Here is a 13,412-nt window from a genome sequence, read left to right as displayed (position 1 = left end):
GAGTTTCTCCACTCATTCTGGGTAAGCTTAGTACTTCATTCCACTACTTAGGAATGAACAAACCCACTGATTCACTGTGACACTAATTAAGACCCAAGATGATTTTGAAATTATTCAGGTTATGGGTTATTGCAGTTGTAGTCTGGAATAAAATTTTCCCTTTGTGCCCAAGAAAGCTTAATAGATTTTCTTGGTTTATATGCCCAAGCTATATTTAAACACAAATTTTAATTTGATTTGACTTTCTGTACAATTGAAGGAAAAATGTGACAAAGTATTTCAGGGAAGGACAGAATTCGTAATTTCAGGGGCACCAGAGAGGCAGCAAATGTACTCCTTGGGCAACATGCATGGATGGGCACAGGAAGACTGGTTGACTATGTCTGGAGCTGATTGAAAGTATTTTCTGGGAGAAAAACTAAACAAAATTAAAAAACCTTTAACACTGCACAGTTTATAGTTGAAAAGCATGATTTCCCTCCAAGAAAAGCAGAAATTGGGGTTCAAAAGATTCCTGCTTGTAGACCAAAAGCTTTTTTACATGATACTTTTTACTGTGGATATTGGAATTAATGACTTAGAAAACACAACTGCTTAGCACAATGCCATATTTTCTTCCTTTATCAAGAGAATAAAAACATTGTTGCACAAAACAGATGAGAAAGAAAAATGAAATCAACAGGAGAAGTCTATATCAACTGGGTATTATTACCAAAGGAACAGAGAAAGTTGGTAAGAAATGCTTTCTGCATAAATTAGAATTATATTATGATGCTTAGTATCACACTTTGAAGCATATGTTATAAATAAAAGCCTGAGGAAAAAAAGAAAAAGAAAAACAACACTTTGTAAAGTGGTTAAATGATCTTCTGGGAAAGCTGGCCTCTGGAGCTGATACTGCACAAATTCAGTATGAAAATTAAGCCTGAGAAGTATTGCTGTGTACTAAAGAACAATCTTTATAAATCTCAGCTGCCACTCCCAGTACCTAATATAAAAAAAATCCTGAATCTCTGCAATTGCAAATACTATTCTTACTAACAAAAACCCAAAATAAATTAAAATAAATTAAAAATAAATAAAAAATAATTCTAACTTAGAAACAAATTCTTTAAATTAGAATGAATAAAAGCTTTCACATTATATATTCCTGGATCACAGATTCAAGTAAGAAAGAATTATGATTAACAATTACTGATATTTGTAAAGAAGATTTCTTTCTAGCTAGGTTAAAGTGGAAATTTCCACCCTATTTCTCCACTCACCTTTTACCAACAGAACATAAAACATCCTGTATGTTCTTTAGCCAGAAAAATCCTTTAACAAGGCAACTTGGCCTCAGTGGCACAATAAACAGGACTTGGCTGGGACATGGACAGGAAAGTCTAATTACCACAGGACCTGAGCAACTGTTAGTGACTTAACTAATGGAGTTTTAGGACAAACTAGGTGCTGCTCCAACACTTTGCACTGCAAGATTTTCATCAAGGGTTTATCTCTAGCAGAATACAGTACTGTATAGGGTTATATCTCCACTGAGATCAACAGAAGGATAGGATTCAGAATGCTCAGCTATACGGTCTCTCTCTCACGCACAGTATCCATTGTATGTTTTCTTTGTTCTCCATTCTCACAGTTCCTTCAAGTATCATATACTCATTTCTCAGACGGTCTCTCTTCATCGCTGTTTTCATGTATGGCCTCAGTTTCACATTCTGTTCCCAAATCTTTTGTATTCTATAATACCATTTTTCCACTTTCACTTTCTTTCTCACACTTTGCCGCACCAGCTTTGCGTTATCAGATGCGTCCCACGTTCCATAAACTCCACAATCCATAAAGTCCTCTAGGGAAGGTACCTTATCATAAAAGGCCTAATGAAGTGTATACACTTTAAAAATAACATACAGAAAACCTGAACACCTGTTAATATCTACACTGACAAAGAAGAAACAATTGTGAAAGGCAAATGGTCTTTTCTCATTCTGAGCTGAGAAAGGTAAACAATTTTCTGTCAAGTCTAATAGTGAAAAAACAATTTTACTAGTTTGACTGTAGTACAGTGAAATCCTGCAAACCTTTGTTAGCTGCCATAGCTTGAAGGAAACATACCCATAAGCACAGCAGCAATCGCCATCATTACTTAAATTTGGGTTTAATAGTTAAGAGAGGTTAACAGGTAAAAACATGGGTCAAGAAGGGGACAAAACAACCAAATCTTACCTTCAGTAATATTGACATGAGCCTTAATTAAGTCTGTTGGCATCAGTGGGGTTTATTGCAGATTTCCAATAGCATACCTGAAGTGTATATTTAGGATAACCCGTGCAGTGTAACCTGACTTTTACAAATTTAATGAAGGCAGAGACACAGTTTCTGCACAAAAAGTCAGCTAAAGACCAAGCTTCCAAATCATAATTCTACTATAACTACTTTCTAGTAGCCTTTCCAACTATGGTGATGAATGACCAGAGTCTGCAGTCTCCTTATTCTGTCAGACAGAATTGAGTACATTGGAGGAAGAATCAGATGAGTCGTTAAGCATAAAAGACATCCTATTTTCGAATATCGCAAGGGAACAAAGCAGTCCAGATTTTGCAGGGTAGGAGTGAATAAGCAATGAAACAAAACTGACCAATGCCACAATTAAAGAGCAAAAAATTAAAAATATTAACACTATAGCTCCTGATATGGTGAGATGTATTAATGAACTGAGATGACAGTACAGTTTGCTGCAACACAGACTCAGATCCAAAAGGCTAATAATGTAGACAGCAAATTTATTCACTTGATTTCCTGAATACAGTTATAATCTTAAATAGGTTTAATTAGACTTTACATTTTATTCACAAACTGAAATCAAATCATGAAATTATTTCAAGCCTTTACAAAGGCTAAGCACTGAACAGCCTTTCTATTTAAAACAAATTAAACCATAAACTTTTACTTCTGTGCTGCCTTCCTAAAAAATGTACCTTTAATCAGAAAAAGTGTGTGAAGTAATAGGATTTAACTCGGTCATGCTTGTAAACAAGTTGGAAAAATGCAGTGATGAACTCAAAATGCTGGTGAAGCTGTGCTATTGGTTTAAATCAATGACTGATGCTTTCAACTATGTCAGGGCAAAAATGAGCTAAAGCAGCTACTAGATGCCAGTAACAACTATTTATGTGGAAGTTGCTGCAACATAAAATCTATATAGTTAAGGAGATTATCAAGTTCAAATGGTCTAAGACAAATCTGTATGCTAAGAACTAGTGAAAAATGAAGCAGCACAACACCAATGAACATACTGCAGTAATGAACATTGGTAAAATAAAAGCTTTTTACAAAGATTGAGGAAAATTCACTACATATCATCTTAAGGATGTAAGGTAAGAAGTCAAAAAAATGAGAAAAAAAAGAAAACCTACAGATTGCTGGATTGTGGATGGACTATTAGGACTAGCAGAGTCTGGTGAAGAGGGAAATTATAAAAGATGGAGCCTCAAAGTGAAATGTTGAATTATAGAGCATTATGGAAACAAGGCAATGTTAAAAAGGGGTGGGTGTTCGAATTCTATTCTATGATTCTAAACAGGACAAAGAAAGGGATTGTGCAGTGGTCAGAAGAGAAACATTTAAAAGGAAAGAAAAAAAAGTGAGAAAAATACAAGGTGAGATGTACGGGTAGAAACTAAGAACTAGAGGATGCAGAAAATCTGCAGGCAAGATATGAAACTAGGAAGGTGAGCAGCAGAAGAACAGACTGAGAAACAGGAAGAGCTCTGTTAAAAAGAAAGAAGCTTGGATTATTTTGTTGTGTCTTGTTTTAGAAGTTGGATCATATTAAGAAAGTGTATGGAATGAAAGTAAACAGACTATTCAGTGTAGTATTTCAGAGATGCACGTAACAGCATTGTGCCAGCGCACTGGCCACAATACACCGAGAAAGCAGCATCTTGCCTTATAGTGCAAAGCAGATATAAAAATCCAACACGAAGTCATCATACTCTGATTACTCTGCAGCTGTCTGAAACTTGATTTAGCGATTCTCCAGCTCTTTAAGACTGAGTAACACAAAGTTAACTATCAAAGGAATATTTTTTAAATAGAAATATTAATTTATATCTCAAAATGATGCACTAATGGAGGTTGTAAGTGCCTCTACTAATATGAAATGAAATTATTTCAGGTTTGATAATTCCTCCGAAAACTAGTTTCAATAGGGGTATGCATAGTAAATTGTGAGGTGCCAAACCTTCATTACCTGTTTAAGAAAAAAGCCACTGGACTTTTTCCATATCTTTCCTCAATGGACAGTATGGGTATGTATACAAGAAAAAGTCAGAATTGTTCTGAGCTGATTTTAAGGGTATCAGGAATGACACAATATTTTTTTGTTAAGTTAAAACTATAACAGCAGAAGTTGAGCCATAGGCCAAAATTATTACATCCCTAAACAAGAACCGACCATGTGCACTTGCAGCCCAGAAAGCTAACCGTATGCTGGGCTGCATCCAAAGATGCATGACCAGCAGGTCGAGGGAGGTGATTCTTTCCCTCTGCTCTGCTCTTGTGAAATCCTACCCTGCAATGCTGCCCTCAGCTCTGGGGCCACAACACAACAGGGATATGGACCTGCCTGAGCAAATCCAGAGGAGGTCCATGAAGATGATCAGAGAGGGTTGAAGACAGGCTGAGAGAGATGGGCTTGTCCGGCCTGGAGAGGAGAAGGCTCTGGGGACACCTCAGGGCAGCCTTCCATTACCTAAAGGGGGCCTATAATAAATCTGAAGATGGACTTCTTATAAGGGCGTGTAGTGACAGGACAAGGGGTAACGGCTTTACACTGAAAGAGGACAGATGTAGCTTAGACATTAGGAAGAAATTCTCCACTATGAGGATGGTGAGGAACTGGCACATGGTGCCCAGAGAAGCTGTGGCTGCCCAACCCTGGAAGTGTTCAAGTCCAAGTTGGATGGGGCTTTGAGCAATCTGGTCTAGCGGGAGGTGTCTCTGCCCATGGCATGGGGGTTGGAACCATATGATCTTTAAGGTCTCTTCCAACTGTCATTCTATAGTTATATTTCTATGATTCTATGAACTTGTCTCAACATCATTGCTATTGAGACCACCACCATTAACTCTGCTCTAGGAAGTCTACTTCATAGAGACTTCTACCCCATGAAATTTACTTCACTGGTATTTCGCTACCCTGTTACCTCATCACTGATATACTTTTGTTGTTTTTAAGGCACTCCAGGCTTGCAGCGAGGAGGGGTATGCAATCATTCCAAGTCTGTAATTATATACATATTGCTAGCACAATGCAACAAAAATGTAATGAAAGTCTGTGATTCTTCAGTAGATATTCAAGAACTTATACTGACCAGACTACTTTCTAAATCTAAAGATGATGGCCTACATATTTGATGATAATTTTCTAAGAACTGCTAATTGCATAAATATGAATATTATCAGTTTCTTGCCTTTTTCTTTCTTGATCATTTATAGTATAGTCAGGGACTTCTAGAGGTAGCAGCATTTTTAAGCCACTAAATTTCCCATCAAACAAAAATTACACTGCTGAAATATACGTTTTGTTTTTTTTTTTTTTTTAAATCACTAGCATTATGCAAACCCATGTCACAATGAACAGACTTTTAATCTTGGACGTCTCCTGAAAGAACTGGAAAGACTTTTTAAACAGCAGAATACTTAATTATTTTTTCCCTCCTTACAGGTTTAAGATCACAGGCCTACCTCTTTTAACTTGATTTATTTCTCTTTTAATTGATAAATTCTGCCTTCAAATCCATTTAGATACATATAATAAGCTTCACTATATTATAACATTCTTTCATTATAATATAGAATTCGAAGTGTCCCTCTCAGACACATCCAAAAACAGCAAAACATGAGCAATGGGATTTCAAAAACATGGGAACAAAATTTGGCAAAGTAATATTTTCTTTCAGGTGGAAATTAAAATTACTGCTCAGATTACCAACCTCAGTTTTCCTTTTAAAGGGTCACCTAATGTAATAAAATTTGTAAGAGTGGAGAGTTCAATAATATAAAAAACTATTTATTGCAAAGTCAACAATTATGATGTGGAACTCCATGCTATATGTGGGTACAGAAGACAAGAACATAGCTGGGATTCAAAACCAACTTGCACAGTAACATAGGTAAAGGAGATTTTTATAAAAACAATATTCAAAATATTGATTTTTCTGGTAGCATGAAAATAAATGCAGCTGTCAACAAACTAAAATGCTAGGCAGACTGTGTATTTTCATTGTAGAAATATTGACTTAAAACTTAAAAGAGAAGAAGTTATTACCAAATGCTAAGACCAATGTATTAAACTTATGAAAGTACAGAGAGAGAATTTCAGAAACGCAGTCATGTAAAATCCCAGGGTTAAAAAAAAACTTAAAAGGATAATTAAATACTAATTTATTACTGTTTTCAAAGCAATTATCATAGCATAAAAAAGCATTTAGTATTTGGTTTATGTTGCTTTTTTCACCATAAACTGAAGACTGAGAAAATACTTAAAATTATGCAAACCACCAAATTGGTCAAAATCCCATTTGTGGTTTCACATCTGACATCTTTATTTCAAAAGGCTATAACATTTTTCTTTGTTTAGGGTCACTGACTACTATAGAGTTAGAATTTTTTGCCTAATTATTGTATTTTTTACTTCAAAAAAGGAATCGAACATTACTGTTTAACTGTATGTCATCTCTGCTCCTTAAAATACTCAGTCCTTTCCTACAGGACCGTGTAGATTTTTTTTTCCATATTTTTACTACCTATTTATTTAAGGTAGCATAATGTACTGTGCAATTTGATGAGCTTAATTATTTTAATTTTATACTTTTCTGTTTTGCCTCTTAAATTCTCTTCTTATGTTAATTTTCTTTCAGGGAACCAAATTTCATGAGTCATTTACATGAAGGGGAACTTGGAAGGACTTTTTAAGCCCAGATGTCTGACTTACAAATTAACAAATAAATTTATCTGTAATTACATCTTTTCTTTCCCTTCTTCCCTTCCCTACCCCCCCCCCCCACTACACAACTCTTTTTCCAAACAAAATTCTGTGAAAATATTGAGTCTTCTGTCAAATGGACTTATTTCTGAGTTAAACATTTTGTTCCAAATAACTTTACATAATAATTCAGAATGGCTGCCCAATTGCTGTTCCTGGCTTTTCCTGACCATGTACTTTATTGAATATTTTTTGAATATTGATATTTTTATTGAATTACATCATATATAATGCTAATTAAAATATAATATCTTCAGTGTTGAGACAGGTAGTTCTACTCGGTAGCGTCAGATATCTATACAGCTATATTCTTCTACAAGGCAAAATGAAAAAATGCAAGTGATGTTACATAAAATCTTGTCAGACCTGCTCTATGAGCCTCAGAGCTGGAACAAACATAAGCTGATAAGCAAATTTTTCAAGGCAATCATTTCTTATCTGTGTTATCAAAGCTCATGGTATGCAGCTGAAATAAATAAGGAAGGATTCAGCCACTGGGATTGCTTTTTTCTTCACCTAGCAGCTAGTATTTAAATGCATTCCCCTATAAATACTGTCTTAGTATCCAGTTTCTTCAGGTTTGGAGTAGCCAAAGATAAGCTGTTCATAACTGTAAATTAAAACACCTTACAGTTTAACTTGTAGGACTGAAGTAATTATGACCTTGAATACAGTTTCCTACATCTTATGCCTCATATGCAAGCCCTTTCAGAGTTCTAAAGGCAAATTTTATTTTCATCACCTAAATTTATAATTGATTATATTCTGGCAATCATTAATACCTGACTGTCAACAAAATCTGTCTTTGTCCCAGGAAGTAGAACAATGGTAAGGCAGAGCTGCTAAGAAAACAAATCCTCTGAGTGAAAACCAAATGCTTCCCATTTCTTTAGCACTTGATACAAGAGACACAGTCCCCTGGGCTGATCACCTTGGCCAGTTTTCTTAAGTTAAGTTTCTAAAACATTCAAGATTTTGGAAAGCTTTTGGAGAAAAAAAAAAAAAGGAGATATAATAAAGATTATTATATCCGTCTTCCATTCCTTTGACAGTGAAATACTGAGGTTCCAACAATGCATGTGGACATTTGTTTAAACACTCTTTAACACTCAGATTGCAGATAAAAAAAAAAAAAAAAATTAACAGAGGATTCTCAAAATTCTCCTTGAGAACATAAAAACTGAAATGATTCCCTCCCCCTTCCCCATTAGGATTTGGCAAATGAAACTGAATAAGCAGATATATTGATAAGGTTATTGACTGACCAAAACCTTAATTCATGCATGGTTCCTGCTATATTTGCTTTGTAGAGTTAGTATAAGTAAACAGCAATAATAATTTACTTTAGGTAACACATTGGCATATATAGAGAGACCTGATGCATTCAGGGCTATATGTGATCCTGTGTTAATTTTAGTGCATTTTCATAATTTAGTACTGAGAATACACATCAGAAAAGGACTGTCATTATAGGAATTTACTGGAAGTAACACTTCTTTATAGTACTATGCAAAGATATTGGAGGTAAAATTATACCAGATTTCAGGATTTAATTAGTTTAAATTCAAAGGTCTCCTTACCTTCTATTGCTGAGAGTAGAACACGAGAGTGGTCATACGCAATTACATTCGCATATCTATTCTTTGGTTTGTTTACTTCCAGGTTAGAGTGTTCCCATGTGAACTGCTGACCAGGATCAATGGACTTCAAAAGAGAAAGAGAAGAAAAGCTAGGACTACATGTATTTATAATCATTACAAACCATATGCTCCCATAGTTTATAGAGTCACAGAATCAGGATCAGAAGGGAACTCTGTAGATCATCCAGTCCAACCCCACTGTCAAGGCAGGGCAACTTACAGCACATTACCCAGGAACGCATCCAGGTGGGTTTTGAATGTCTCCAGACAGGGAGACTCCACAAAGCCCACCGGGCAGAATGTTCCAGTGCTCAGCCACCCTTAATGTAATGCAGTTCTTCCTTACTTACAGTTTAGTCTGGAAATATTTTTTTTCTTTTGAAAGAAAACTATGACTTCAGGACATGGTAACATATTAGAATGCAGTATATAAAGCATTTTGTATTTATGCACCCAAAATTTCCACAAGGAATTTAAACCATAAGCTTTTCAAATCCAAGGCTTTCCCTTCAGAAAGGCAAGGGTATTCTATCCATCTTTTTATCTTTTCACTTAGTCTGGGTTCTCGCATAACAGAGGATGAACAAAAAATGTCAGAAATCTCCAAAACACTGGGATGAAGAGGAATAAATGTTTTTGTCTTTCTCTATTACTAAGCACACAAGTTCAAATAATTCAGTGGCCTGTTTACTAAATAAACTCTAAATATTTCTGAAGAAGTTTTCCTGAAGAAAAATAACGTTATATCTGTTCTTTCATTTTGATGTCAGGCCGACATATGACACCAGTGTTGCTCAGGGAATGAAGTGCATATCACCAAGAGACAACATAAAGAGACTTGATTTCTATATCCTTGAGTCATAAATAGGAAAGAAATTCAGGCATATTCGAAATTTTAATGATCTCTTATTTATACACACAACTATACAGTCCTAGAAGCACTTTTTATTCCCTGCTTCCTTCATGTTCCAGGATGGAATTACTTAAGCTTGTCCCACCCTCTGTCATCCTTCATCAATAGGAAGATTACAGGCTCTATTGCTTACTTTTATACCTCTATGCTTGAAGTATACATACAGCTGTGTGAATATAAAAAATGCAACAGATGATATCTGCTTATACTGGCTATAGTAGCACCTGTAGGAAAGGTCATCTCACACTGAAAAGTCACAGTTAATCATGTAATGTTTTACTTTTCCTTGCGGCAACATTACAGTTCTCAAAATTATTCCATCAATACTTATGTACAAGCGTTGTTTGCAGCTCCCTGTGCTAGGTTGCTGTAAATTATTAAAAAAACCCCTAATGACACGGATGAATATAGATGGGCCACTTCACCACGACTATGTTCACTTTCCATGAATAGACCAGGAAAAAAGCACAAGTGCGAAGATCCATACTGTCACTAACTCATCAAGCCATCATTTTTACATCGGTTATTCTGACTCCTCCCAGCCTTAAAACAGCTACGAGTCCATTTTATGTTAATGGAAATGAAATATGACCTGTAATCTATTAGTGTAGATATTATCAGACAATGAACATGTGCAAAATTAGTGTGATCTGTTGGGATTTATCCCACAGCTTAATAATCACTATTTGGCCAGTCAGAAAACTGTTTTGTTCACATGCACAGAATCACAGAATAGCTAGTGTTGGACAGAACCTTAAGATCATCTAGTTCCAACCCCCCTGCCATGGGCAAGGGCACCTCACACTAAACCATGCCACTGAAGGCTCTGTCCAACCTGGACTTGAACACTGCCAGGGATGGAGCATTCACAACTTCCCTGGGCAATCCATTCCCGTGCCTCACCAACCTTACAGTAAAGAACTTCCTCCTTATATCCAATCTAAACTTCCCCTATTTAAGTTTTAACTCATTACCCCTTGTCCTATCACTACAGTCCCTAATGAAGAGTCCCCCCCCAGCATCCCTATAGGCCCCCTTCAGATACTGGAAGGCTGCTAGCAGGTCTCCATGCAGCCTTCTCTTCTCCAGAATGAACAGCCCCAACTTTCTCAGCCTATCTTTATACAAGAGGTGTTCCAGCCCCCTGATCATCCTCGTGGTCCTCCTCTGGACTTGTTGCAACAGTTCCATGTCCTTTTTATGTTGAGGACACCAGAACTGCACACAATACTCCAAGTGAGGTCTCAAGAGAGCAGAGTAGAGGGGCAGGATCACCTCCTTCAACCTGCTGGTCACGCTTCTTTTGATGTAGCCCAGGATATCCATCTTTATATATCTTACACAGTTTACTTAGTAAGCTTCAGAGCATAACTCTTCTAAAATAACAAAAAAAAAAAAGAAAAAAAAGAAAAGAAGAAAAATCATTTTATCTGTCTGCCTGAGAGAGAGGTCTTCGAATACCCCACCATTTGTTTAGGCAACCGTCACAGTACCTTATTCTATCCACTAATATCATAGACTAAATCAACTTCTATAACAGTTAACAGCTAATTTTCCTGACTTTTATTTTCACTGTAGTCCTCTGGAGCTAGGTCTGGCTAAGTTCCCCTGAATAAAATAGGTCAGATCTGCTGAGCAGAGGAGTGCGATGGTTCAGGTTCTGGCTCACTCTTTGGATGCTACTTTACCTACAGTACTTGAGACAGTGTGGCAGCTCCTCCCTCAAGAGGAAATGAAACGGAACTTTTTAGAGGAGTGAGGAAGAAATAAACTGCTTGGGAGGCCACAAAAATTTTACTTGTGGTTTGGATATGATTCAATTGAGTTGTATCGCTATGTGTGTTACTAACAGTTCAGAAGGTGTTCTTGAATGGTTAGAAGGTCTGAATGAATCTGATTTTTTTTTTTCATTTCTACACAATTTTTATGCCAAAAATAGATTTAAAAGAACCTAGCCCAATATTTGGGTTTACAGACCTAGAAATTTGTGAGACAATGCTTAACATATATTAATATGTTAATAGTATTAATACCTTACTATTATTAAGCTAGTATCTTAACAGACTAGTTATTAAGAGTTTTAAAAAACTGTTGATGGATTTTTTTCAGCCTTGTTGTGTTTTGTCTACATACATAGGAACAACAAGCTATCACCCACTTGGTATTCTGCCACTTGCAAAGCAGACATCACTTCTGTGCTGTATTTAAGTATAAACGTAGCAACCTGATCCTTCCAATATTAGGACTTGGTCCTTCTCCAACCAAAACATTACTTTTCCTGACTCAACAGTGACATTCCTCTTTATCAATAAAGCAAGTCTCTGTAAAATCTTCATTCCATTTTCTTACAATTTAGCTGCATCATGCTAATGTTTTCCCATCCTCTGAGATATATGGCAGGTGAGCACTGCTTCATTAAAACACAAAAATAGACACTGTTATCTTTACTGCTAAGTGCTATTTATTTCATCTAAGGTGAGCAGAAATAATGTGACCATATTTCCATCAGCCCTGAGGAGAGTCATATATGGTATATGTAAGATCTGTAAACATACCTCCTTATAAGCTGACCAGTAATTCATCCACATCATGTGACTTGAAAAGCAATCAAACTTTCATGATGACTTTCTCAGTAAGAATCTCCCCTTTTTTCCTTTTTGAGTGAATGTAGGTGAATAAGGTAACTTAGGTCACCGATGACATAGTCAGAATTTTTTTCTGAGAGGCATATATGCAATGCTAGGTAATGAATAGCCTACTGCTCCAGAATGAAGCAACACTGCTCTGCACTGTTCTAGATATATCACTGAATAATACATTCTGCTTGATCTTTTAGGTGTTAATCTAAAGTGCTCAAATATTTTGGAAATTACTTCACAATATACATGTTACATACGCTTTCTTTTCACATTTGACAAGCAAACAAAAAAATAAAAGAAGAAATTGTCTGGCTAACATGTTGCTAGTTTTTAGTCTGGACTGCAAGACTTGGGCTTTACCCTATCAAAACCAAACCAAACCAAACCAACCAACCAATCAACCAAAAAAAAACCCCAAACAACAAAACCCTACATAAATTAGCTATTTGTAATTACGACTACTTGCAAACATAAAGTTCAATGTGTATTTTTGCATATGCATTTGAATTTATAAAATTACGGTCTAAGTATTCTTTCTCAAAATGGGTAAGATTCTTATCTATTGTGAGAAAGAGCTTCAGCTCTGTATTGTACCTATTTTCAATGTGAACTTATAATTATTAAGATACATCTAAATCTTAGCTTCAGCTGTTCTGTATTGTTCTTCTTTTCAGTCCTTACTATTGAGGTGATGTAAAGCTGCTTTTGAATACCAAGAAAAAAAAAATAAATCAAACAGCAGCTTTCTCTGTCAGTTATCTGTAGAAGTAGATGAGGATACGTTCATAACAGTAGAACACTGCATTCCCCATTCACTTCTTTGTATGACGTATGGCCAGATGGTGTAATTCAGTGATTAATATTTAGGCCTGCCTGAAGACATAATTAACATAAATTATGTCAAAACCAGGCAAATGGACTGAACTTTAATCTTTCCTGGTTTTCTCATCAATCTGAAGCACTCTGTGGCCTTATTATCTTCCCACAAAGCGCTGTTTTGTCAAAAGAAAGTTAATCTATATTTCCTCAGACTTAATAGCCACACTAGAACAAAGAGTAGAGTGGTATTGGCAGACACATCTCAGAAGTGCGAAAGACCAATAACTCATGAATAACAAGTCTGTACTAACAGTTTTAAAGAGTGCTTTAATGGTTTAATGGATGGCACTTTAATA

General features: G+C 35.9%; 1 protein-coding gene across 8 annotated transcripts in view; it reads right to left on the bottom strand.

The window, feature by feature from the left end:
• PTPRD (protein tyrosine phosphatase receptor type D) overlaps positions 1-13,412 on the bottom strand; it is a 1,311,464-nt gene that overhangs the window by 56,046 nt on the left and 1,242,006 nt on the right. For all 8 annotated transcript variants that reach the window (XM_062609059.1, XM_062609064.1, XM_062609063.1 and 5 more), the window contains one exon: positions 8,626-8,749. In XM_062609059.1, coding sequence (XP_062465043.1) covers positions 8,626-8,749 — 124 coding nt within the window. The remainder of the gene's footprint in view (positions 1-8,625; positions 8,750-13,412) is intronic.

The sequence above is a fragment of the Pezoporus occidentalis genome, unplaced genomic scaffold, assembly GCF_034315485.1.
Source record: "Pezoporus occidentalis ecotype Australia unplaced genomic scaffold, CSIRO_AGI_Poc_V1 ctg133, whole genome shotgun sequence".
NCBI lineage: Eukaryota > Metazoa > Chordata > Aves > Psittaciformes > Psittacidae > Pezoporus > Pezoporus occidentalis.
Note: the sequence above shows the minus strand (reverse complement) of the source record. Positions and strands in the feature narration are given on the sequence as shown.